The sequence below is a fragment of the Cotesia glomerata genome, linkage group LG2, assembly GCF_020080835.1.
Source record: "Cotesia glomerata isolate CgM1 linkage group LG2, MPM_Cglom_v2.3, whole genome shotgun sequence".
Classification (NCBI taxonomy): domain Eukaryota; kingdom Metazoa; phylum Arthropoda; class Insecta; order Hymenoptera; family Braconidae; genus Cotesia; species Cotesia glomerata.
In genome coordinates this window covers 513-25529 of record NC_058159.1, presented here as the reverse complement: position 1 = coordinate 25529, position 25017 = coordinate 513, and the positions used below count along the sequence as shown (strand labels likewise).

At 26.9% G+C, this 25017-nt stretch overlaps 2 protein-coding genes across 5 annotated transcripts in view; both read right to left on the bottom strand.

The window, feature by feature from the left end:
* LOC123259828 overlaps positions 1-22870 on the bottom strand; it is a 56945-nt gene extending 34075 nt beyond the window's left edge. The window contains exons 1-2 of one of the 4 annotated variants that reach the window (XM_044720569.1): positions 22683-22870; positions 22407-22570 (exon numbers count right to left, since the gene is read on the bottom strand). The gene's annotated coding sequence lies outside the window, so the exon portion shown is untranslated. The remainder of the gene's footprint in view (positions 1-22406; positions 22571-22682) is intronic. The other 3 variants (XM_044720566.1, XM_044720567.1, XM_044720568.1) reach the window with 3 other exon arrangements.
* On the bottom strand, positions 6331-12756 carry LOC123260078 (zinc finger CCHC domain-containing protein 10-like). The gene is made up of 2 exons (XM_044721010.1): positions 12719-12756; positions 6331-6700 (listed from the first exon to the last, which is right to left on the bottom strand). The coding sequence occupies exons 1-2, from the start codon at positions 12754-12756 to the stop codon at positions 6331-6333; spliced, it is 408 nt and encodes a 135-aa protein (XP_044576945.1).
* Positions 22871-25017: the final 2147 nt, after the last annotated feature.

Genomic DNA, 25017 nt, shown 5'->3' with positions numbered 1-25017 from the left:
AATACTGAAAATCTTTTATTGATAATTATACTCTATTAATAATCATTCATCATTCATTATTTATATTATGAAATAATAGTTACATTAATGATAAACCATAAATTCATGATTTATGATAAATAATAAGTATATGATCTATTATATATTTATAGATAGATATTATCGTCGTGAGTATAGCAACGGTTTTGTCTATTATATAATATACCAAGTTTTCTGCACTGATGCTCTCAACATCTCGTTTCAACGCTACTGAATTAATTGTATGTAACTTGGATAGATGACGTTAAGTTGAATTTAATACATCAATCTTGTTCGTTAAAATTACATTATTATTTATTATTATCAGATGTTTTATAATAATGTAAAATTAAAGTTAAAAATTATCAAATTACACCAATAAAATTGTATTAACTCATATGAAGAATTTAAAAAATATTTTTTTAATAATAATTAAGTGAAAAAAGTCTGTGATGCAATATATACGGCGTATATATTAATGTGACACGAGTGTCTTTATAGTAGTTTATAGTCTATAGTAGAGAGTTTTCAGGACTAGACTATCGTGTGCATACATGAAACTCTTGGAAAAATAAATGAATTGAGAGTTTTTTGTGTCACAAGCTGCTTCAAGTGATATGAGCAAACTTTTAAAATTCTCAGGAAAGTTAACATGTGTATATGTGTATGCACATTTGTAATATATTTTTTACCTCTATCTACATAACTGTCACTCACTCATATACTAGTATAATATATAGTATCTTTACAACTCGAGAGATACTCTATAACTCACATTCTATTCGTTTTGGTTTCACTACTATACGTAATACATGTATAATATTTCTATTGTTTAAAATTTAAATAACTTTACATCGAATATTGAGTATTTTATCAAGTAAAATATAAATAGATAAAATCATTTATATGACTAATTACTAATGCCTATAATGAATTGGTCATTATCACCGATGATAATTAACAGATATTTGAGATGTAACAATATAAGCATACTTGGAAAGGTTTCCTCATGAATGGTTATATTGTCCAGTATTTCCCTATATTTGAGGTAATTTTGGAATTTTGGAATTTGTAATTTACTATCCAACAGTTGATGTCTCAATAACTGATGATACATCTTTATATATATATAAATTCGATGACTAATTATATATGTATATGATGTTATAGACGTTATAAATAATATCTTTAAGGTCAGTTTAGAATAATTAGTTAATTGATTGTTGAAATAATACAATCTGGACAATGTAAGCAGTGTAGACAATGTAGCAAATTTGTGGAGTAATTGAGATGTATCTCTAGAGAATATAATACATACATATCAACAACATATAAACCAAGTAAAGTCAGTGGGTGTGTGTATTACCTCGGTGCCATTGTGTATCCATTGACAATCGGACATAATCGTAAGCAACGTTTCCCCCGAGGCGGTAAACCGAGTATATCTACACCTACCTAAAGCTCTCTCTCCCTCAGTTTCATTCTCAACCATTCTCAACCTCGCCAATACATCAGCTACATCAGTAACCTCTAACTGTTATATATAATATAACTATATATATATATATTTCAACCGTCAGAATTCAACCAGTTGAGTTTATATACATACATATACGGTATTATACTAGAAGCTTCAGACACTCTATATATCCGCATACAATAAATTTACATAATATTATAATATCTATATGAATTTTGGTATCAACATTTATGAGATTACAATGTACGTCATCTTAAAGTCACATATGTTACTTTATACATATATATTATATTATTATTTTTGTTAAATAATTTAATTGATTATTAATATTTTATGAATATATTGATGTCATCATGGGATACTGTTCCTAAAATTTACCGTCTACGTATATATGTTTATTTATTGTCGTCAAATCAATTATCGTGACCGTTTTCTATCTCTGTGTCTATATAAGAGAGACAAAGAGAGAGAGAGAGAGAGAGAGAGAGAGAGAGAGAGAGAGAGAAAAAGAGAAGTAAAGCTATAACTGTATTAGCAACTCTCGGTCAGTTACTATCCCTATAAATCCCGGAAGCTGCTAACCAACAGAGTACAGAGAGGGAAAGGGAGACCATCCAATTTCACAAAATTTCGTACAAGTCCCGTGTGGATTTGCGATGACCTAACAACCTCGTATTCACACACGTCTATCAATCTCTCTTTCCTATGTTTTCTTTTCCTATTTATCTTTTCTTTATTTATTTCTCTACTTTTATGTTTTTTTTTGTTTTTTATACCAACCAAAATGATTGTTAAAATTTCATCGATTTTAAATATATTATTGATAATGAATGATGATTTTATAATATAAATTGAAAACAACGATTTCATCATGTAAAATAAATTATAATTATCGCAGTAAAGTATGATACATATACGTATATTAATGAGTATAATGATTTATTTTTTTATTTTTCACATCTCTATTCAGGGGGTACATATTATGTACTTGAATCTAAAAGAGTGTAGTGTACTAATATTATTTAAGTGATATTTTTGTATTCTTATTCTCAACTTTCGAGGACCCCATATTTCTATACATATTCCAAGTTTTAGTGGGTTTCAGTATTACATAAAAAAATAAAAATAGACAAAAAAAAAAGATGAAGAACCTGGTGATAGAGTGTAGTCAAGAACGATAGTCGTTTCTCTGATCTACAGATCATTGGGCTGGAATTACTGGTATATCACGTTTGCCATTGGTTTGACATTGGTTCGCCATTGGTTCGCTTGCACGAGTGACATTTTTGCGCTTCATTTATACCTTTTCGACTCACTCAGCCTTGGCACATACCACCCACACACCTCACATTTCATATACCTTCATCCCCTCTCTCATGTATAAACTTACTTTACTATGGCGATATTGCTTTGAATCTCTCCCAATTCACTAGGTATATAATTCACCGCGTTTTCATTTTTTTTGATTAAGATTTCAATGTAGAGTATACATGAAAGTGTGGCGGTCATGTGACCGCTGACATTAAAATTATTTAAAAATTAGTAAAAATTTAGTTAAAATTAAAATTATTTTGTTAGAACATTTAGGCTACAGTTAAGATTTGAAATTGTAAAATGTAGTAAATTCAATAGAATAATTTAGTTGTAAACTTTTCAGTTGTAATAGGATTAAGTTGTAAATATTTGTACATTTTAAGATCCGGAGCCTTTTTCTCTCTCGGCTTGTGGGTTTTTCCCATGAGGTTTTTTCCCAACAACTTTCCTCCAACCTTTCCTCTTTTATTACTCTTTTTTCTATGTGCAATAAACCCAAGCGATAGAGGACCCGAGGTCAGCATGGCCAGCTCTACTCTCGGGCCCGCTGACGTCACGAAGGCTTATTGCCCTTTGCACTTTTCTCACACTTTTCTATTTCCCGAAGATTTTCTTCGTGTCCCTTCGCAAATCTTCAGGGGCCTTCTACCCCACTACTACCCTTTAAACTTCGACTCTGATACCCAAAGTGCAGTAGTGGACACCATTATTCCGACCTAACTCCCCGTCCTGAGTGCACGTGGCTCCGGTGATATATTTCTGTCGTGAATCGTTACAATATACATAGTAAATTAACTCACGTTTACTTATTAACAGAACCTATCACCGTACCCATTAAAATCCTAAAAAAGTAAATTTTTTTTTTTTAATTGATTACATAAAAAATACACTTAAAAATAACAAAACTGTTTATTTTTTTTTTCATTATTTTATATTTAATTTCGCTATAAATATATCAATCTTAATTATAATTTATATCAAAGTGAGAAATTTGGTTTTGATTGAAAATAGTGATATTAATAAAATATAACTGATGAATAGTTTATTTTTGAAAATATTACAATATCACGTACGTAAATATTCTAAAAAATTTGAAAAAAATAATAAGTAGGAGTGTATATGAGTGTCACGAACGGAGTGAGTGATGGCCGCAAGGATTATGAAATAGAATCTCAAATATCCGAACGTTATCACCTTGTCCGTTCGGGAGCTAAATTAAAAATTGCGTTGGACTGTGGAGCGGTACACAAGCTCGAACGTTATCTCTAATATAAGTGTTACCTTAGAGAGAGAGAGAGAGTAAGGATGATGGATCCCTGCTGACTTCGGTCACGAGTAGTCACGAGTAACCTATTCTATTGCTTAGTTGTAACTTTATTTTGTAAAGGAGATCTTAATTTATTTTAAAAATAATAATGAAAGAATTAAGTTGTTTATTTGTTTGAGTTTATTGAGAAAAACAAATGAATGTGTTACAATTTGGGTTTACAAATTATAAACGGTTAATAGAGATAAAAAGACCACAAATGTTAGGTAAAGATAAGTTTAGAAAAAAAAATAATGTCTCAAAGGTAAATAATCTTTTAGGCTTACCCTGGAAGTCTGCTCTTTAGTAGAGAGGCTCAAATTTTATGGGCCCTTTCACCTTCTATGGGTATTTTCACTACTGAATTACCGTATCTCGTGTATCACGGAGAAATTAAGTAATTTCTGATAATGAATTATTTTAAACTTCGTGACTTTACGTGGACAAACTTAACACTAATCGACGCTCTTCGGCGGAAAACAATACACAGAAAGAAAGATTTCTTGACTGGAGAACAAAATTTATAAAATTTATAAAATTTATAAAACTAAGTTTATAAACTTCGCGATTCTCGCGGAAAAATCAACGCTTAACGGCGGAAAATAATAAAAAGAAAGAAAAATCGTAATATAATTATGGCAAATATCGAATGAATTTACCGCGATAGTGCTACGAAATGTAACCTAACCACGAGCAAGGCACTGTTTTGTGTATCACGGAGTACTTTTGTGCTTCCGAAGAATTTTATGCCCGCGGAGCCGATCGACGCGGAGCTAACCATCAGTGGTATCCTCGTCGAAATCGAACTGCCAGAAAATGATTTTCGGGCTGTATTTATATGGTTAGCATCATCGGTGATTGCATGAGTTTCATAGGTAAATTATGAAAAAAAAAAAAAAAATGAAAAGTAGTGAAGGGCATTTGTCCGAGCGTCATCGCGTTTTCTAATTTTTGGAAATCAAGGTACTTTTATGAGTAGGTTCGAATTTTACCTTGATTCCACAATTTAGAAAACAAGATAATACTTTCACAGTATTACTAATTCGAAAGTAAGTAAACAAAGTCGTTAAAAATTTGAAAGGTATTGAAAATAAAGCTCCCGAAATTAGAAAGAGTACGTGTCATCGAATCGTGGGAAAGCTTATAAACCAGATTTCTCTTGTACAGACTTCAAGGGTATGACGTCACATGAGTCATTAATTTATCGATTAGTCGAATAGTTTTATTTATATTAATTAAAACTTAATACTTATTAACAATTATTGAATAATTTGAATAATTTGAATAGTTTGAATATTCAATTCAAATACTATTCGCACGCCCTTAGTAATAACTGTACGTGAGTTAGATTCGGGTGTGGGTATGAACCTGCGACTAACGAGCGGATCGTATTCAAAGTTGACATCACAAACGATAGGGTTTCTGAAATTCAGAAATTACGCAGACTTGTCACGCAACGGTGGCGAGTTTCCGGGATAATCGACGCTATTTCTTCAATTATACCTCATCATTCGCTCTATACTTTGTCCTTTCTATCTCTCCTATTATTTTTTATTTTTTTTATTATTCAAGTTAGAGTAGAATATTGTTAGCTTTTATCGGTTAATTTTTTTTTGTTTAAAAAAATAAAAAAGAAACAGCGATCAAATAGAAAAATTTATTCCCATTCGAGTATACTTTGTTTGATTTCGTTCTATGTATTTATTCGAGTTAAAGTTTTTTTTTTTTTTTTTATCTCTACGTGTGTATGATATCAAAACGTTAGGTAGTGTGTTGTTAGTTGACATATCAAGAGAAATTAAATTATTCTCAACTGCAAAATTACGATCCTACAATACAAATTAAAATTTGATTATGCTTTTTCATGGTATATACAATAATATCATTATTTATTGTGAAAATTTTTTATTATATTATTATTCTACTTTAGTTATATTATTACATCTATCGATATACTCGATTGTTATTTTTTATTAAATAAATAGTAATATTCATTTCCTTTAATAGCAAAAAAATAAAAATCAAATATTATAAAAGTATTAAAAGAAAATAGGTAATTTGGAATAAAAATTTAAACAAAATACATGTTTTTAAAATAGTATACTATCGTAGATTGGCAAAAATTGGCAAAGACATGATGAAAAAATCCGGTGATTTTTCATAGTGAAAAAGTTTTCACTGTAAATTACCAACGGTTAAGATAACACCCAGGTTAAAGTAGTAGTAAAAGCATACTACCATCTTCACTACTACCCTGTTGTTCTATATAGCTTAAAGTCTGTAGCGTCATCGTGTATTCCCAATACATCATATCTTTTTCTCTCTTATATTTTATATATATGTATAAAGATTTTTCTCGTATCTTAAACTCTCTTTTTTGGGCTTCTGCTAACATCATATTGCTCCATTTTACACGATCTGAGCGGGAAGATTCACCACCACTACTACTACTACTACTACTACTACTACTACTACTACTAATACTACTGCTGCTATTACTACTACTACTACTACTACTGCTATTGTTATTATGACTATCAATACAATCGCGGTCGGCGTATTCGTCGTAAGTTGGCGATGAACTGATGAACAACTACCGCAAAGTCGTTCTTTCTTTAACATTCTTCCTCTTTAGCATTTTCTCAACTGTGAAATTTTCTAGCTTGTTCTTTTGCTTTCCTTTTTTTGTGGAATATAAATCTAATCACTACTCAATCGGAGTACTACCACTTAATGGGAGACATTATTAATTATTATTATTATTATTTGTTACAAAAAAACTCAAATTTTGTATAATATATGATAAAATGATGTTTACTTTTATCTAACAAAAAAATAAAACAATTATGAAAATAATAATAATAATAATAATGAAGATAAAAGGTAAAATAAACTAGTTGCCTCTTGCAATGCGGTATTTTTTAAACCAATTGTAGTAAAACTATCTGGGGTTGAATTTCAAAGCCACTCTCGAATTATGGGATTTAATTCTCAGTGTAGGTACTCTAGAGAAACTGCGGTATCTTTAAGTAAATACCGCAACTATGTACCTACAGAAAGTGTATTGGTATAGTTGGTGCACTGCGTTAGTATTTCTATTCGTTAGATTCTCAGACACTATATACTAGCAGTAGCGCTATGTACCTCATTAGCTCTGTCCAGTATACGAGTCTAATTAATTTTTTAGTTTTTTAATTTATAAATCCTTATAGTCAATATGAAAAATAAATGAATAGTATATATAGGAATTTTTTTTCTACTCCAAGTTATAAGTTATTAATGATTTTGGTGTAAATTTAGAAAAGATAATTCATCAGTGGCATATCAACCTGACAACTTAAATAAATGGATAGAGTTCAGTATTACCGGTTATATACATGGCAATTTTCAAATATTACATCTGTATATAATGTATTTTTTTCTACTGATTAGCACAACATAAACCAGCGATCTCAATACATCAATAAAATTATTAACTGATACGCTAATATATAATAATAATAATAATAATAAAAAAAATCCAGTTAATACTGTAGATGGATAAAAAATATAAAAATTATGAGATGGTGAATTGGATGGATATAGTGGCTGGCAAAACAACTCGTAGAATTTTACAGGACCAGACTAAATCAAAATATATCGAGCTGAAGTAGGTAAAGCAATACAAATTCACTGGATAAAAAATAATCCATGCACGTGAATAAGGCCTTGTATAACTATATGACTATATAACTATTATATATACCAGTATAACAGCAAAAGCACAACCTGTTTTAGTTTTAGTTTCAATAATATATATATATATATTCTAGAGTACTTTGTATCTTTATAACACTACAATATATCACTTGCAGTGGCAGTGGGCAAGCATTGTTACACATAAGCGTAGCCCGGTATTTTTTACGTGTCTAATATAACAGCTAGCAGGTACCTCACATCGATGTGCCATTTATACATACTTTCCTTACTTTTGATTCCGAGACTTTTTTTTTTTTTTTTTAATATATATATATAGTACTTATCTCTTTACTCTTTATCTTACAAGTTCATTATTATTATTATTATTTTTTTTTCCTCATTTTATATTTTTATTTAAAACGATTTTTACTGTTCCATTATAAATTCAATATTTTTATTATTATGTTAACGGTTAATGGGTATCGAAAAAATATTTTTTTTAAAATAAATAATATATGTACTTTAGTAATTGAATTTATTGTTAATCCTTTAATAAGAAGTTGATGTGACACGTTTTTATTGTTGTTGCTTTTCATTGCTATGGTAAAACTATTTTAGCAACGGTTAAATATTAATTAATTAAATTGTCAATAATAAACATTTTGACCGAAGCGCGTTCGATTTTTTAGTATATAGAAAATTTATAATCAATAATAAGATATTTTTAAAACTGATTGATTGAATTTGAAAATAATAAATGAAAAATACAAAAACATATAGAAACAGTTCTATCTAATTTATTCTAAATGATATCTGGAATGTGAAATAATCCACAGCTTTTAATTTTTTAAATTATACCTAAGTTTATTGACATTCACTAAAATTAAAGCTGTTGAATGAATAACGAATATCGACAGCGTTCGCTTTTTAATTTAATTGATCATAATTCTGCATTGTAACATTGATTAAACAATTTTCAGTTTTTGTTATTTTTTTATTATTATATTAATATTTATTATTAATAATAATTTATAATAAAACTAGCTGTCCGAGAAAAACGAAAAAATAAAAAAAAATAAAGTTATTATATCCACGTTGTTTGAATAATTATTAGAATAATTCTATTATTTAAAGACATCTATAAACTCTGGTAAAACCAAAGTAAAAAGATATCTGACGAAAAAGAGTAGATGGCAAGCATTTCCACTGTTTCTCATGATGAATACAAAGTAACTAAACTTAATTTAAAATAAAATATTTTAGCATTTACGACAGATAATAGTAAAATAATTAAGTATGATAATGTTTTCAGTCAATAAATAAATTTATATATTGAAGACATATTTTCTTATCTTCTTCTAAAATGGTTTTGTCTATTTTAATATAAATAAATAGCTATTTCTTTATTTATATATCATTTTCTTCTTCAGTATCATTTGTCAAGTATACAGTAATATAATTGACGAAGGATGAGGAAAACTCTAGGAGAGAATAACTAGATTGTCGATTTGCATATTTTATAGACATTCAGTAACTATATATATACCAGTTAGAAATACGGAAAATTCCCACTACACGTTGGATGACAGTTGGATGACTTGTGTGTGACATGGTCCTTTCCCTAATTGTACTATTCAATTCTATTCCATCCGTTTACTCATTTAACCCTGACCCTAACTTATTTCTGACATTTATATATTTGTATACATATTCATATCTATTTCAATTTATCTGAGTACTTTCATACTATGTCTAACTAAACTGGACGATTAACTTTAATTTACAATTATACTATTATATACTATATCATATCTAATTATATAAATAATAACATTACATCAATCACATTTTATTAGCTCAATACTATTATTTAATTTTTGAAATTTTATTGTTAAATGCTTTATTATAAATTTAACAATACTTGTTTTATTTATGCGTTCACAAATGCAATGTAAAATATGATTAAAAATATATTTTATCTCTATTATAAATATGAATTAAGTATAGATAGATAGATACAGATCATTGAAAAACCATCACGAGTTTATTCATGTTTTTTTTTTTTCAAAGCAAGTTGAGACATCATGAAATTCTAATTTCAATACCAGGCAATGAAATTACTATATCGTTTTGCACTATGTATAATATTATTTATTTAAAACGATATCTTTTAATAATTGAACCGAGGTAGTATATTGATCTAGAATTTTAATTAGCATCTCCTTTTAATTCAACATTTAGAAGAAATTCGTTAGTCAAACACAAGTTTTTTTATTTATAATTTTTATTATAAAACTTTTTTTTTTGTTAATAATTTTAATGATAGTGTTTAAGAAAACAAAAAATATTAAAAATTGAAAAATAAAAGTAGTTTTTTTAACGGAAAAGAAAAAACACCTATTCTTGTATATGTGTATAGATATAGATGTTAAGAGAGTTAAGAGAGTATATTGTACTTGGATTCTTAAAGAGAGTAAACAAAGATAGTAATGTAGCTGAAGAAGATTTCGTTTTGCAGTATTACAAGTTCCATACTTAACATTCTTTAAAAAGTTTAAAGTGGATCTATAACTCGGTTTTTTCTTTTTTATTTCTTTTCCATTCATCAATGTTTATCTAGCATAATATTTAAAATATTAAACTTTTATTGAAAATAAAAATTTCTTGTAAGAATGTTTAATCGTTAAATTTATTACATAATTTATTATTAATTTATCAATATAATTCATTTGAATTTGATTTGTGGTTCAGTGAAATTATAATGAATAATATAATACTACTAGAAATTTAAATTCCGCGCTATAAGCGCGCGTTTAAATCCTAAAATAATAAGAAATCAGGGTTCATTTTTTCGATTAGTATTGATAATTTCAATTCTAAACTAACTTGACTTTAGTCATCAATTATATATTATAGGATTAACGTATCGAAATACAATCAGAGTGTGACACGATTTCAGTTGAGAGTTGAGAGCTGAGAAGTCGAGAGAGTGTAAAGCACAAATAACTGACACAATACCCAGAACAGCTCACTCAACTTCTCATGGTATAGTGGTACTATACACCATATACTATTTCTAGACTGCAGGCACATTATAGATACTGTATATATTGTATACATAGGCGGCTTTGACGATACTCGAGGGTAAAAGGTAAAACCTTGAATTAAATAGCTTCTGTTACATCTTGTTTATTCTCACATTAATATAAAGACGTATGTGATCTGTTTACACTTTTTAGTTCTTGTTAAAATATTTAAAACAACATTTTCTTTAATTTTATCATTTTAATAAGGCTATTTCATTCGGTCAATAATAATTTTAGCCTTAAATTTTTTTTTTTTTTTTTTTTTCTACAAATACACATACAACTGAATAATTAACAGTTTGCATATTTTAAACTTTAAAAGTTACAGAGGATGTTATATAATAGACCGATCATAAAGTTGATTTTGGTTGTCAATAAAAATCAATGACTTTATATATCTATAATAAAATAATAAAATTTTCTTTTATTTTTTTATCTATTAAAAAGCCAAAGGCTATTGATTGAAGAAAAAAAAAGACCATTCGGCAGTCGAAATGGAAGTAGATTTCATAATAAGTGTAAAAATCCAAAAATTACTGCAATCGGAAACGACCGCGGCTTGTCACCACGATAGCGTCGCCAATTTACAATGGATCTTTATCAAACTCAACATACTTATTCTACAGATAGATACCGAGGTCAAGTTCGAAGATGAGCTTAATCGGTCAAGTAATTTAGAAATGCCATGATTTTTCAAACTTAACATACTTCATTGACAATTATGATATTTCATTGATAACAATTTTTTAATAAAATATTTGTTTCACTGAGATGTAATTAAGAAAGAATGTGACATTTACAGACAAAGTATTCTGTCATAATTTACTGAATAATTACAATATTTTTTTAATGAGGAAACATTACCTTTTTCGATGACTTGTTCCAAAAATTTTCTTTCTTTTAATTCAAAATTACAGAGATATTAATTGTAAAAAATAAAAATTATACAATTCATTATTAAATATTATCAACTTTATTGAAAATAGTTTGTTCATATGAAAATAAAAATAAACTTTGTTCAAGAAAATTATTTATAAGAATATCCATGATCTTGTATTATTTTATTTTTAAATTCAAAAATGCTTGTTTGGATGTGCTCTAGCTGTTGTATTTCACACCTAAATTTTTGAGACTACACATATGATATAGTACTCAAATTGAAGCTTATTTAAAGACCTTTCAGATGTATTTTACAGAATTTCAATAAGTTATCCCATTCAAAAGTTATTCGAGTAAGAAAGTGAAGAAATATGAATTTTTATGATTTTGAAAATTTTGAAATCATGGCATTTCTAAATTACTTGACCGATTAAGCTCATATTCGAACTTGACTTCAGTATCTATCTGTAGAATAAGTATGTTGAGTTTGGTAAAGATCTATTGTAAATTGACGACGCTATCGTGGTGACAAGCCGCGTTATATCGTATATACATACATACATAAACTTTTGAACCATATGTATTTTCTGACTCAGCTCGTCGAGTTAAGTCGGAATATAGCAAAATTTTTCAAAAGTTTTGTCATGAGGACCATTGCAATAGTTAGATTTCTATGAAATCTACTAAAAAAGTTAATAAATATCAATACATTTTGTTTTTAAAGAAACAAAATCACGTATATAAATATTTTAATTAATTATGTTGGATTGTTTAGTATATACACTCGCAGAAAAGTTAGATTAATTATTGTTGGACAAGCTTTTATTTAACTTGAAACAAAAACTAGTGGAATTTGCTAAAGCTTTTGAGAGCGTTATATTTGGTTATGTGTATACAGCACCATCAATATAATTTTATAATTTATAGTTATAATAACATTGTATTATATACAATTACGGTGGTGGTGGTGGTGGTGGTTTAGTTTCGTTCGACATTGTTGTATCTTGGTATTATTATATTATTTGCCAGTTCGCTAGCTTGCCAGTAGTATAAGTATACATAAAAGGAGACGTCCTGCTTACCTACTATAGTATACATGTTGAAATTATAAAATATTACTGTCGCATTTAAAAGTAATATAATTTTTTATTTTTCATTTGTTTACTTAAACGGCACTAAAATCAAACAAAAGTTTTATTTAACTATTTTTTTAGTGATTTTCTATTTACATTGACAGTTATTACTTATTCACGTTAACTCGGATTTAATCAACTAGTAATTTAAATGCAAAGGTAAATTTGGATATAAATAATTAGCTAAGTTTTTGATAATTAATTCTTACCTTGAAATAATGTAGTTAATTAAAGTTAAATAAATTAAAAGTTTAAAGAAATAGAATATAAGTGAAAAAAAAAAAAAAAAAAAAAAAAAAAAAAAAAAAAAAAAAACAAATTTATCAAGAGCAAAAGTTGGAGGAACTTTATACTGCAATTTTATAAGAAAACTATTAATAATGTATCCATGAATTAATGTATTTTAAAATTGATCATAGATTCGTAATTAGTAAGTCGATAACGTATTCTGGTGTTGATTAACCTGTCGAAGAAACACTTGTATTACACAAATAAACTGACGTCAAAAACTAAAAGCTGAAAGCTAAAAGGGGAAAGCTTAAAGCCAAAAGCTCAAAACCAAAAGCTAAAACTCATCATCAGTTGTACATGCAAAGTTGTACTCAACTAAAGTTTTCTTTTGGGTAAACTTTCTCTTAGTCACTCTATATACAAGCAACATATATCGCTACCATCACTACCATCGTCATTATTAATCAATGAAACTAAATTATATTGTCATTGATTCTAATAAAGTTCATTATCATTCAATATTATTATCAATAAAATAGAAAAAAAATAAATTTATTGTTTAATATTTTTTTTTTTTTTTTTTTTTTTTTTTTTTCATTGTTTAAAAAGGTTTTTAAAATTTTCTTTACTCAATTTTAGTATTGAATGCTTTTATATTTTTTAATTAAATAAAAATTTGCATAATTGAAATTATATTAAGATAAAATTTATGAAATTAAAATAAAATTATAGTGATGATTGATGAGTTTATTTTATACTGCGTGAGTATTGCATGTAGATAGTATATTTTAGTATAGATAAAAGTTTAAAAACTGGATAAAATGATAAGTAGAATGAAAGTTAATTTTTCAATTTTTTCTAAATGCCTGGGGGCTGTATCCAACTATGGCTAGTAGTTAGCAATATGACGTATCAAGCTCTGTTCTATCATTTTATAACGTTTTAGAGTTCTATAGTTTTTAAATTCTTTCGTTCGTGATGCCATAAATGTCAGATATTTATTTTCAATATAGCTTATAAAGAAATCGAAAAAATGAAAAAAAAAAAAAATTTATAATAATAAAGAAAAATAAAGTATAAAGGGAAACAAACGTTGTATAAAATGGACCACTGTTACACTCTCTATACCACTGCAATTTTTCATTCTGACGTGACCTCGCTCAATGAAGCAATAAAAACTGCAACTTAAAACATATTATATGTATTTATTATATTTTCTATAAAATACAAAACGTTTAAAAATCCTGTAAATCAAAGTATACTGAATTATTATAAATTTAGTACATCGTATTATAACGTATTATAATATCCAATTTATCATAATATATATTTATTTTTTTTTTTTTGAATTTATGAAAATATATATTTTTCATATAATCTGCATTGAAAATGTAAGTTTCAATGCCTGTTGAGTCAACCGAAACTAGACAATTTCAGACCAATGCAACTGTGCCGGGCAGATATCAATTATTTCTTCCCGGCGGACAGAAAATGACGATTTTCTGTCCGCGAGTCGAAGTTGCAGCTTTATTTTCAATCCTATCAATTGTTTGTTTATTTTATACCTTTATAATTGTCATTTTAACCGTTAACTGTATTGACATATCATAATTCTGTTATTAAGCATAAATAAGAATGATAAAAGAAAACTTGTCAATTTACGAATAATGTTTGGTAAAAAATAAACTGTTACTTTCTATTTTATTATAAGTTTCATAATAAAATGTTATTTTCGCTGTTCGTCTGAAACTATCTAGTTCTGGTTGGCTCCAGACATTGAAACTAGCATTTTTAATGCAACTTATATGAAAAATATAATGTGTGACGCGGGATGAAACACGATTTCAGGCAACTTCACTCTGGTCTGAAATCGTTTTGTTTCATCCCTAGTCACACAATATACTATTAATAATGTATGGTATTCAAAAGTATACTTTTACTAAGAATTTAAATTATAAATTAATAATAATAATAATATATTAAAAATCTACATATTATATACTCCTACATCCATACGTTGGCATCCTCTTCACTAAACTAAGAGAATTTAATTATAGTTAAGGGATAATTATTAAGTACTATAGAAAATATTTATATAGGTAAATTCTTGAATCTTTTATGGAACAAAAGTAATATTAAAATAATCGATAAAGTAAAATTCTGAGATAAATATTGTAGCTTATGTAACATATACGTTGACAGAATCACACACGAAAAGTAATATAGATTAAGAAAGAAGATCAAACTTGCCCTAATATATACACGTATTATAATAAATTTGATTTTTTTAGTCCAACTGTTAGTTAATATTATAAATATATGTAATATTGTTAAAGATAAGTTGAATTTGGAATTTAAACACGGTAAATATTGTTAAATAGCTTTAAAAAAATCTTTTGATATCCTGCTGAGTTTAAATGTTACTCTGTTATGAACATTTATTCACAACTATTGCTATACTGCTCACATACTAGTTTCACTGAATGATACAACTGATATTGTCATTGGTATAGAGTATAGTTATCTCAACGACCGAAGGTTTTATCGCTTTTCGGTTCCGGTGACACAAAAGGTGCTTTTACATAAAAACTGACTAAGCTGGTTTTGTTGACAAACTCAAGAATACATGATAAATAATATAATGCAACTACTTAAACTTTTTAACGCTTAAAAATAAAAAAACAAATAATAAAACGATGAAAAATAATATTATATAATATATATTTGGTAAATTTATAATGTCAAATCAGAAGTAAGGTAAAAGCCCCAATAGATGATCATGTACCAGTATATGATCACTCCATGTATTTGTATACCTATATTTGTGAATATAGATATACAAATACATGGAGTGATCATTATATCCTGGTACGTGATCATCTATTGGGGCTTTTACCTTACCTGATAAAATAATTAAGTATTTAAATGAAATTAGTTTATATATATATATATATATATATATGTATTATGAAAATAAAAATAAAAACGGAATAATTGATTGTGACTAATGGTCTTGTGATGTAATATAATTTTTCATCCTTATATAGACGTGGTAATTATTCATTTAGATGCCGCAAGCACTAGCAACATAGTTACTCACAAACTCCCGAGAATTGAATAAAACGTACTGGTTTTGGGATTGCTACCATTCCTGTCAACTAATAAAAGTGAGGTCAAATTGAAAAATGGAGAAAAATAGAGAATGAACAATGATCTTGAAGCTTTAACCAACAAGAAAAGTAAGAAAGAGTGAAAAAGATTTTTCGAGATATCTAAAAACCAGAACCAGAACCAGAACCAGAACCAGAACCAGAACTAGAACTAGAACCAAACCAGAGCAAGATTTTCCCGTTTTCCCACTTGAGTAAATGAGGTCATTTGTACATCCAGTATATCCAGTAGATCCAGAGGTTTCTGCATGGCTTCTGATGGTTTTCGGCTACGAGGCTAGTCGGCCAATTTAAACTATTACAACTATACGAAAACTAAAACAACTTTATAAGACATTTGAAATTTCTATATGATACCAGTTTTCATACTAAAGAGAATAAAAAATTTTGTTATGATGGCCGTCATTTTTATGGAATTGCTTTACGATAATTGTTTTTATTTTTAAGCAAATTAATTTTTTTTATGTAATATGATTATCAATTGTGCTAATATTAATATAAAATTTTTAATTGTTAATATCATAGGATGCTTATGGTAAAAAAAACTCTAAATATTTATATAAATTTATAATTTTGTCTGGCTATATTAAGGGGAAGATAGGAAAAGAGTTTTGGCTTTTGGCTTTTAGCCAACTATTTACCGTACAAGTATAAGTAAATCTTTAAATGTTATATGTCGTTATCAGTCACCAGTTACTATTTACTATATGTGTATCTGTGTATACAGTCTAGATATATGTATACAAAAATTATCCTTAAACTTGTTGGTTACGATGTCCATTAAACTACTTTTCTTTCTCTTCCTCTCTTCCTCTCTTCCTCTCTTCCTCCGATTCCCCTTCTAATTTCCAGTATACTTCCACCATTTAACCGGCAACTATCTTGATGATTTGTACACTCGGAACCCGCTTAATTAAACTTTGTTTCAGTAATCATACCTCTAAATTGTTTAGTTAAATTATTTATACATGTTAATCATCAACATCTTTATTTATTTATTTTATTTAAAGTTATCAAAATAAATTTAACGATTTTTAAATTATAATTAGAAATTTAGGTTGAGTGAATAAATTTAATAATATATAACCATTATGAGTTAAATGTCTTTCTTAATTTTTGTCTTTTCCTCTCTTATCAATTACCCGATAATGACATAGTTAAGAAACTTGTCGACAACATTGACGTCTACTTTTGAAAATGAGGTCAAATAACTCGAAAATTTTGTTTCTAAAACTTTACACTTAAGACTAAATACTTAACTATTGTATAAATAAACTATTGCAAATATATTGAATCTTTAATGACGTAAATAATAATCATTTTCGATCACGTTATTTACACGAATACATATATTTTTTTTTTTTTTTTTTTTTTTATTTTAATGTTTCTATGTATAAAGAGCCAGCATTTTGATTTTGAAATCAAGTTCTTTCAATCTATTTTACTGTAATAATTACATACATTTGTAGTATATACTCATAGGGAATAATTTACCCCTCTGAATATGTAAATAAGTTATTGGAGTAGTCAGAAAAAAAGCGACCACAATTATATAGCCTGTGTTAAATTATATCAACTCATTCTATACTATTTTTAGTTATTATTATCAAAATATTTAATTAATTTAAAAATGAAAAAAGTTTTTTTATTTCTTGAAAATATCTATCGATTATCCGATAAACAATAATAAATAAATAAATTTATATTCAATAATAAAATTTAGAGTGTACATAAATGTGATTAATATTAAAATATAATAATATTGGTATAGTTTATCAGCTGAAATTTTTTCATTAAATATAATGAGTGTTTTTTTTTTGTAATACGGCATATTTGTTTAGTTATTATAAATAAAATTAAATATAAAAAAAAGAATGATAATATTTTTGTTTTATTGTAAAATTGAAAAATGTAGGTCACTGTTTATTTGTGTACACACACATACTTATCTGAGTGACTTTTTAACATTCGACAGAAGGAGAAAGAACGAGAGAGAGAGAGAAAGAATGGATGGAGTCATCATGACGACTTTTGTTGCCTATTTGACTTTTCATCTCTTTGAACTTGTATCTTTTTCACTTTGAAGACACTTTTACACTTTTACTGCCTGCAATCCCCTTCAATTAGCATGACTACAGTTTTAGTATAAATATTACAATAGATGTTATTGAAAGAAAAAAAAAAAACTTTTGTAAATTATATGTTATTTATTTTGTTAACTTTTGAAATTGAATACTACACTTTGAATAAAAAATGGCTAAACGAATTAATTATTAAATATATAAGTATATAAATAAAGTATAGTATGTAAATATAGTATGTAAATATTGATGGCTTTGAGGGAGCTTAGGTTCCAGAGCCAAATAAATTTTTTATCTATCTATCTATATAATAAATGAAATTAAGTTGTCTATTAAGAACTTACGAAAAAAAATGATTTAATCTTTCTATATATCTTCTATACATAAGTATGTAATATTTATTTTCTTATACAAAAATTTATTTAAATATTTGAAATGATGAAGGGTGTGAGCGGTAAAATTATTCCTTGTTGAAAAATTTGACGTAACAAGCTTATGTATTGGTCGTTTGTTATAATAAAGTCTATGAGAAATTTTTCAAGCATAATTATTTATTCTGTGAAAATTTTCAAGTTAAGAAATTTTTAATTGAGAATTTTTTGCATGAAAAATTTTTTTCGCGAGAAATTATTGCGAATTAATAAAGACACGGAGCCCAATTAGGGTGACCGTCTGTTTTTTCTCATGATAAAATTTCTCGCGACAAAAATTCTCAGCAATAATTTTTTTGTACAATATTTTCTGAAAGGCTTTATCTCTCACTGTCAAAATTTATTCGGTATTATTTGATAAATTTTAACTTTTTATTGCTGTTATTTATTTTTAAAGTTTGTTTGATTATTCAAACAAATAAATAACTATACCATAAAATAGTTTTAATATTTTAAATAATTTATAATATTATTGAGTGTTTTACTATATTTGTATCACTCAAAAATATTTTATACTATAAATTATTTACCATTATACGTTTGCTAAGTATATTGAATTGTATATTAAAGTCTTATAATATTTATGTCATTATATGTTTTTATTTCATATTGAAAATATGTACCTATATTATTGCTGCAATTACTTTTTTATGGTTTCTTCTTACTGAGGCTTCTGTCGTCGACTTATAAAATAAATTATTTTAGTATTCATTTATATCAAATTATACATTAAGTTATATAAATAAACAAGTTAAAAATACAATAATCTAAATTAAACATTATTATTATTATTATTATACTTAAAATGACGCAAATTGGATAAAAACAAAATTTTTATTGTAAGGTCAACTATGAACTTGAATAACTATCAAATCAAAAAATTTTTTTGCATGTTAATTAAATAAAAAGTATAAAAATGTGGGATAAGCAACTTCTGAATATTAATATAAATAAGAGCTTTGATAATGTTTAATCGTGTGAACATATTAATCAAATAAATTGATAGTTCCGATGGTGGTTATCCAGTATTCCAGTTATTGTTTTATCTGTTTATCTACAAAATGAATTATTATTGCGTTGGCGTTTATTTGACGGGTTAACTACAGGACTACACCAAGCATTCAAAACTAGATCGTTTGTTGTCCACCGATATGATATGACTTTAGTTTCGTGTCAAAGATCTAATATCTATACTCTCCATTCTCTATTAATATAACGTGAAATACATATATATATAATTGTCAGTGGTATCATTTTTTTTATACTCATACATAAATATTGAATACTAAAATTAATATCATCAGTTGTGTATATATTTATTGAATAAATAAATAAATTATTAGTTTAACGATACTAATATATCTAATCTTTAATTGAACCTTATTCTTTAATTGGCACAAAAAAACTGCTAATACAGACATTAATTTTAGATACTTAAAATGGCGAATGGCCAAAGGCTCTATATGCGTTAGTTGCTTCCGGCATAACAAAACTTTTTCCCGAGATATAGTATATATAAGTTAAAGTAATTTTTATGACGTCAGCAAAATTTATTATCAACAAAAAAAAAAAATACCTGAAGAATAAAATGAAATAAAAAAAAGTAATGTGTGTGATAAGATAAAAAGTTGAAAAGTTGGCAGTAAATTTTGTTTAATTTTTTTTTCTTGTCATGTGGGAAAAAAAATAACTTTTACATATATATTGCAAACGACACACACATATATTTTCGAAGAATCAACGCTGAATAACATTCAATATAAAATAATGTTTTATAATTTATCTGAAACTCTTTTTATTTCCTTATTAAGTTGCAAAACGAAATAAATGTATATCAAAATTGATTATAAGAGCGATGATGTATAATCGTCATTATCCATTTATTTTTCGAAATAGATCAAATAGTAATTCGTATTCCGTGAGTACTTGAGTAAGGTTCGTAAGGGCAAAACGTAGGTTGAGTAGTTAGAAATAAAAAAATGAAAAAAAAAAAAAAAAAAAAGCAATAAAAGCAAAGCGAGGTGAACAAGGATCTATGGAGGTGACTGAAGAAGCTAGAATGCGCGTATACACCCACAAAATAGAGAATATGCGAACGAGAGAATTATACAGTGGTGAAAATTTAAGTATCATCAACGGTCTTCCACCAGTTTCACCGCTTCCACCACTTCCATTGCTTTAAGTTACTCTTAAAATTAAATTATCGTGTTTGTATGTAAATCATTTGTAAAAAAAAAAAATTCTCGATTTATTGTATTACCATTATTGTTACGTTATCAGCCATTGTTATTAACCGATGCACATTGATATATTTATAAACCGATTCAAGTAAAAAAAAAAAAAAAAAAAAAACAATGTATGCTTGTACGATATGATATTAACAAAAGTTTCAATTTAATTATGAAAATTAAAATATACTTTGTCAAATTGATAAAAAAAAAACTTTCCACAACAAAATTTACTGGTGGGTTATATATAGATATAATTGAGGTGGAACGTTAAAATTTAAACAAACATATATCGTAGAAATATGCTAACGAGATTGAGAATTGAAAGATAAGTTTACTTGACAAAGGATATACATGTATATCTTGCTGGTATTGAACGTGATGTCACCAGCAAGTGTTAAGCTCCATTTAACCCCATGCCTCGTTCACCTGAATCTCTATGCTATAAATTACTACTGAACCCGTTGAATCTTTGTGGGCAATCAGGATTAAAAATCGCCCACATAGACAGACACACATATAAACAGAAATATATATTTAATTAATTCCTTTCAAATATTTTCTAGAATTCTGGGTCATATTTTTTCTATAATATAACTATTATGATTAACTTAAATACAATAATATAATTATAATAACAATATACCAAAAAAAATAAAAATACGAAAAGTAAATTAGTTACTATTTAGCCACGATATGAAACAATATAATCATTGTTTACGATAGATATATGTGTATGTACATCACAAAAAATTATTATTAGTATATTTAAATTGAATAAACTTTAAAAAAGTTTAAAATCCTTCGATAGTAAATAGTTGAAATAGTAAATAGCGATAGAGAGCAAAATTGTTACTGTAAAACTTTTGAAAACGTAAAAAAAGTTATACACATCCTTGTATGTTACACGCTTCAGTTATTTGTTGGATGTTTTACTCATAGAAAAAACCGTCTGTTATATTCAAAATTTATTGTTTTGATTATTGCTATTATTATTAGTTTTTTTTTTTTTTTTTTTTTTTTTTTTTTTTTATTTCTATAAATTAATTAAAATTTAATCTTTACCTAAAAATAGTATATATTTAATTACACGAACTAATTAGGCAGAATTCGATTGAACGAAGGATCTACTTTGCATACGTAAAAATTGGCGCCAGCGTAAAAAAAATTGGGTCACTACTGCGGTATAGTTGTTATTACATAACTTTTAATGGTCCATGTAAATTAACGTCTCTGACATAGTACAAAAAACCCGTTGCATACAAAAATAGTTTTCTCATGGTATACACATAATCATACGAATATACTTGCATACAATATTAATATATCTATTTGTATTTATATTTAGTTTATAACTTAATCAAGTATTACCTTTTACTCGTTTATTAATAATTATTTTCATTGCCACTCAGTAGTCTAGATTTTGTACGTTTTTTAATTTTTGTTGGTTTACAAATTCGTGACTCATGATTAAACTGAACACTATCACACTTTGTAATCTATTAAATTTTAAATACACCAACGAAAGAAGTAATCTATAGATATAAATATATAAGTAAGGATTAAAAAAAAAAAAACAAATTTTATTTTCTATTTGTTTAAGTAGAAAGAAAAAGTAGAAAATATAAAAATTGAACTTGAACATACATCATCAAAATCTTTGTACTCATTGTCAGTTGACACTAACCACTGTTACACTTGATAAAACTTTACTCATAAGACATAACTGGATTTAAAGTACACTTTTCAATTCAACTCACATGAAATCCTTTTATCTTTATTATATACCTTTTTTTTTAACTTACTTTGTATTTTCAATAAAAATTTTTTAATAATACCACAATTATATTAGTTGTATTTTAATTATATGTATTGTTTGGTTAATAAAATAATTTAATTAATTAAATGAAAAAATAAAAATCTAAATTCAAGAAAAATTATACGATAATTTATAAATTAAAATGAGTATGGTTATTATAGAAGTAGAAATATTGAGTGTGATATTATAACAATTATTAAATAGAGTCGATCTCGGTTAAGGTAGCGCGCTTGACAAGGGGCGCGGCGTTACTGAATGTCTACGCTCTGGGGCTAGAGGTCTCCAGTATGGTAGTAGTATAAACCCACTATATAGGTAGATCATTCTGCTATACGGGCTTTTCTATCGTGAGCGCCCTCTTTTCTCATTTGACTTTTGTCTTTCCATGCTATATGTCGCTTTCACTATACTAAATTGAACATGTTACACTGCACTTGAGACTTTTTTTCGAAAATTATGATTGAATAAAACTATGAAATTTATAATAATAACAACGGATTCAATATAAATATATATATATATATATGAACAATGATAGTTAAACGGTAGTATATTGTATAGTATATTGAGTAGATTTGGTAATAATGTTCCATCGGATTTCCTTGAATCATTACCTTCTAGCGTATTGTTATAGGTCTCAAGGGAGTAATTGATTCCAGGAAAAACAATATTGTCACATAGAATGGTACATTACTGTTGATTTATTGATTCATACTTTGTTTTATTGCCGCTAATTAAACGATTATATACAATTTCTTCTTCTTATTATATTACGTAGAAAAGAAAATTATACAGTTATAATAAAGAATTTACTTATTTAATGGTCTGCAATTAATAGCTATGATATAAATATGAGGAAACTTATTAATACAAGTCGACGATATCGTTTACGATATCTAATACGATCATAGTATTTCAACGACCGATGACAATTTTTGTGAGAATGATACTGGTATAGATGAACATAAGAGTCAGTGACTAGTGTAACACAATAACATGCATTTATGATTTTTATTTAACCTCATTGCACGCATTGCACAATTCCAATAGATTGACGCAAACAGCGGCCTGTCTATTGAAAATAAATCATGTGTCGAAAGGTACACCACAATAATACGCGATCAATATTTTATGATAAAAATAATTTTATTTTTAACGGATGATATTGGCTTTAATAATTAAAATTTAAAAGTATTTAACAGTAATGATGAACATTGATGTCAAGTGGTTTCGAGTAAATTGTTGCTGAAGTCGTTGAATTAGCTCTCATAATTTGGTAATTCGAATGAATCTATTGGAAATAGAATTATTGTATCATCTTAAAGTAATCGCCTTTATTTATATAGTATAATGGGGTATTATTTTATTATATTATGAAATTTTCATGTTGAAGAGGACTGAAAATCAACGATTTTCCAGGTGACGGTACCCATCGTAAACTATTCAAATCGAGTTAATTCTTAAAATAATATAATTATCTCCACTTTATCCACTGAAATTAATATATAATCACCGATGACGCAAATTCTGGTAGTAATATTCGGAGTTTTACTGATAATATCAGAATGATCGCGTAAAGACTGAAAATCGACGATTTTTCAGCTGAGAGGACCAATCGTAAAGTATTCAAATCGACATAATTTTCAGGGTGACATCATTTTTGCCACTTTTTCCACTGAAACTACTGTTTAATCATTAATTACACGGATTCTGATGGTAATATTCGCAGAATTACTGATAATATGGGAATGATCGCGTGAAGACTGAAAATCGACGATTTTACAGACGAGAGGAACCATCGTAAAGTATTCAAATCGACTTAATTGAAGAACATTATTTAAAGTAGTTTTTTTTACAGAAATCACTGTATAAACATGGCTTGCACGAATTCTGATGGTTATATTCAAGAACCTACTGATTACTTTGGATTCATTGCGTTTGGACCGAAAATCAACGATTTTCAAAGTGAGGGTACTTCCTTAAAGTATTCAAATCGACTTGATTTTTTAAAGAAAATTATTTCAAGTAATTTTTTCACAGAAATCATTGTATAAACGTAACTTGCACGAATTCTGATAGTTATATTCGAAGAATTACAGATAACTTTGGATTTATTAAGTTTAGACCGAAAATCGACGATTTTCCAAGTGAGGGTACTTCCTT

Bases quoted from the DNA above. Each gene is read 5' to 3' on its own strand.
- LOC123260078 (XM_044721010.1), bottom strand. From the start codon at position 12,756: ATGTCGAACGAAACTAAACCACCACCACCACCACCACC. The intron at 6,701-12,718 runs GTAATTGTATAT...GTTGTTCATCAG, and splicing joins CCACCACCACCACCACCACC to TTCATCGCCAACTTACGACG.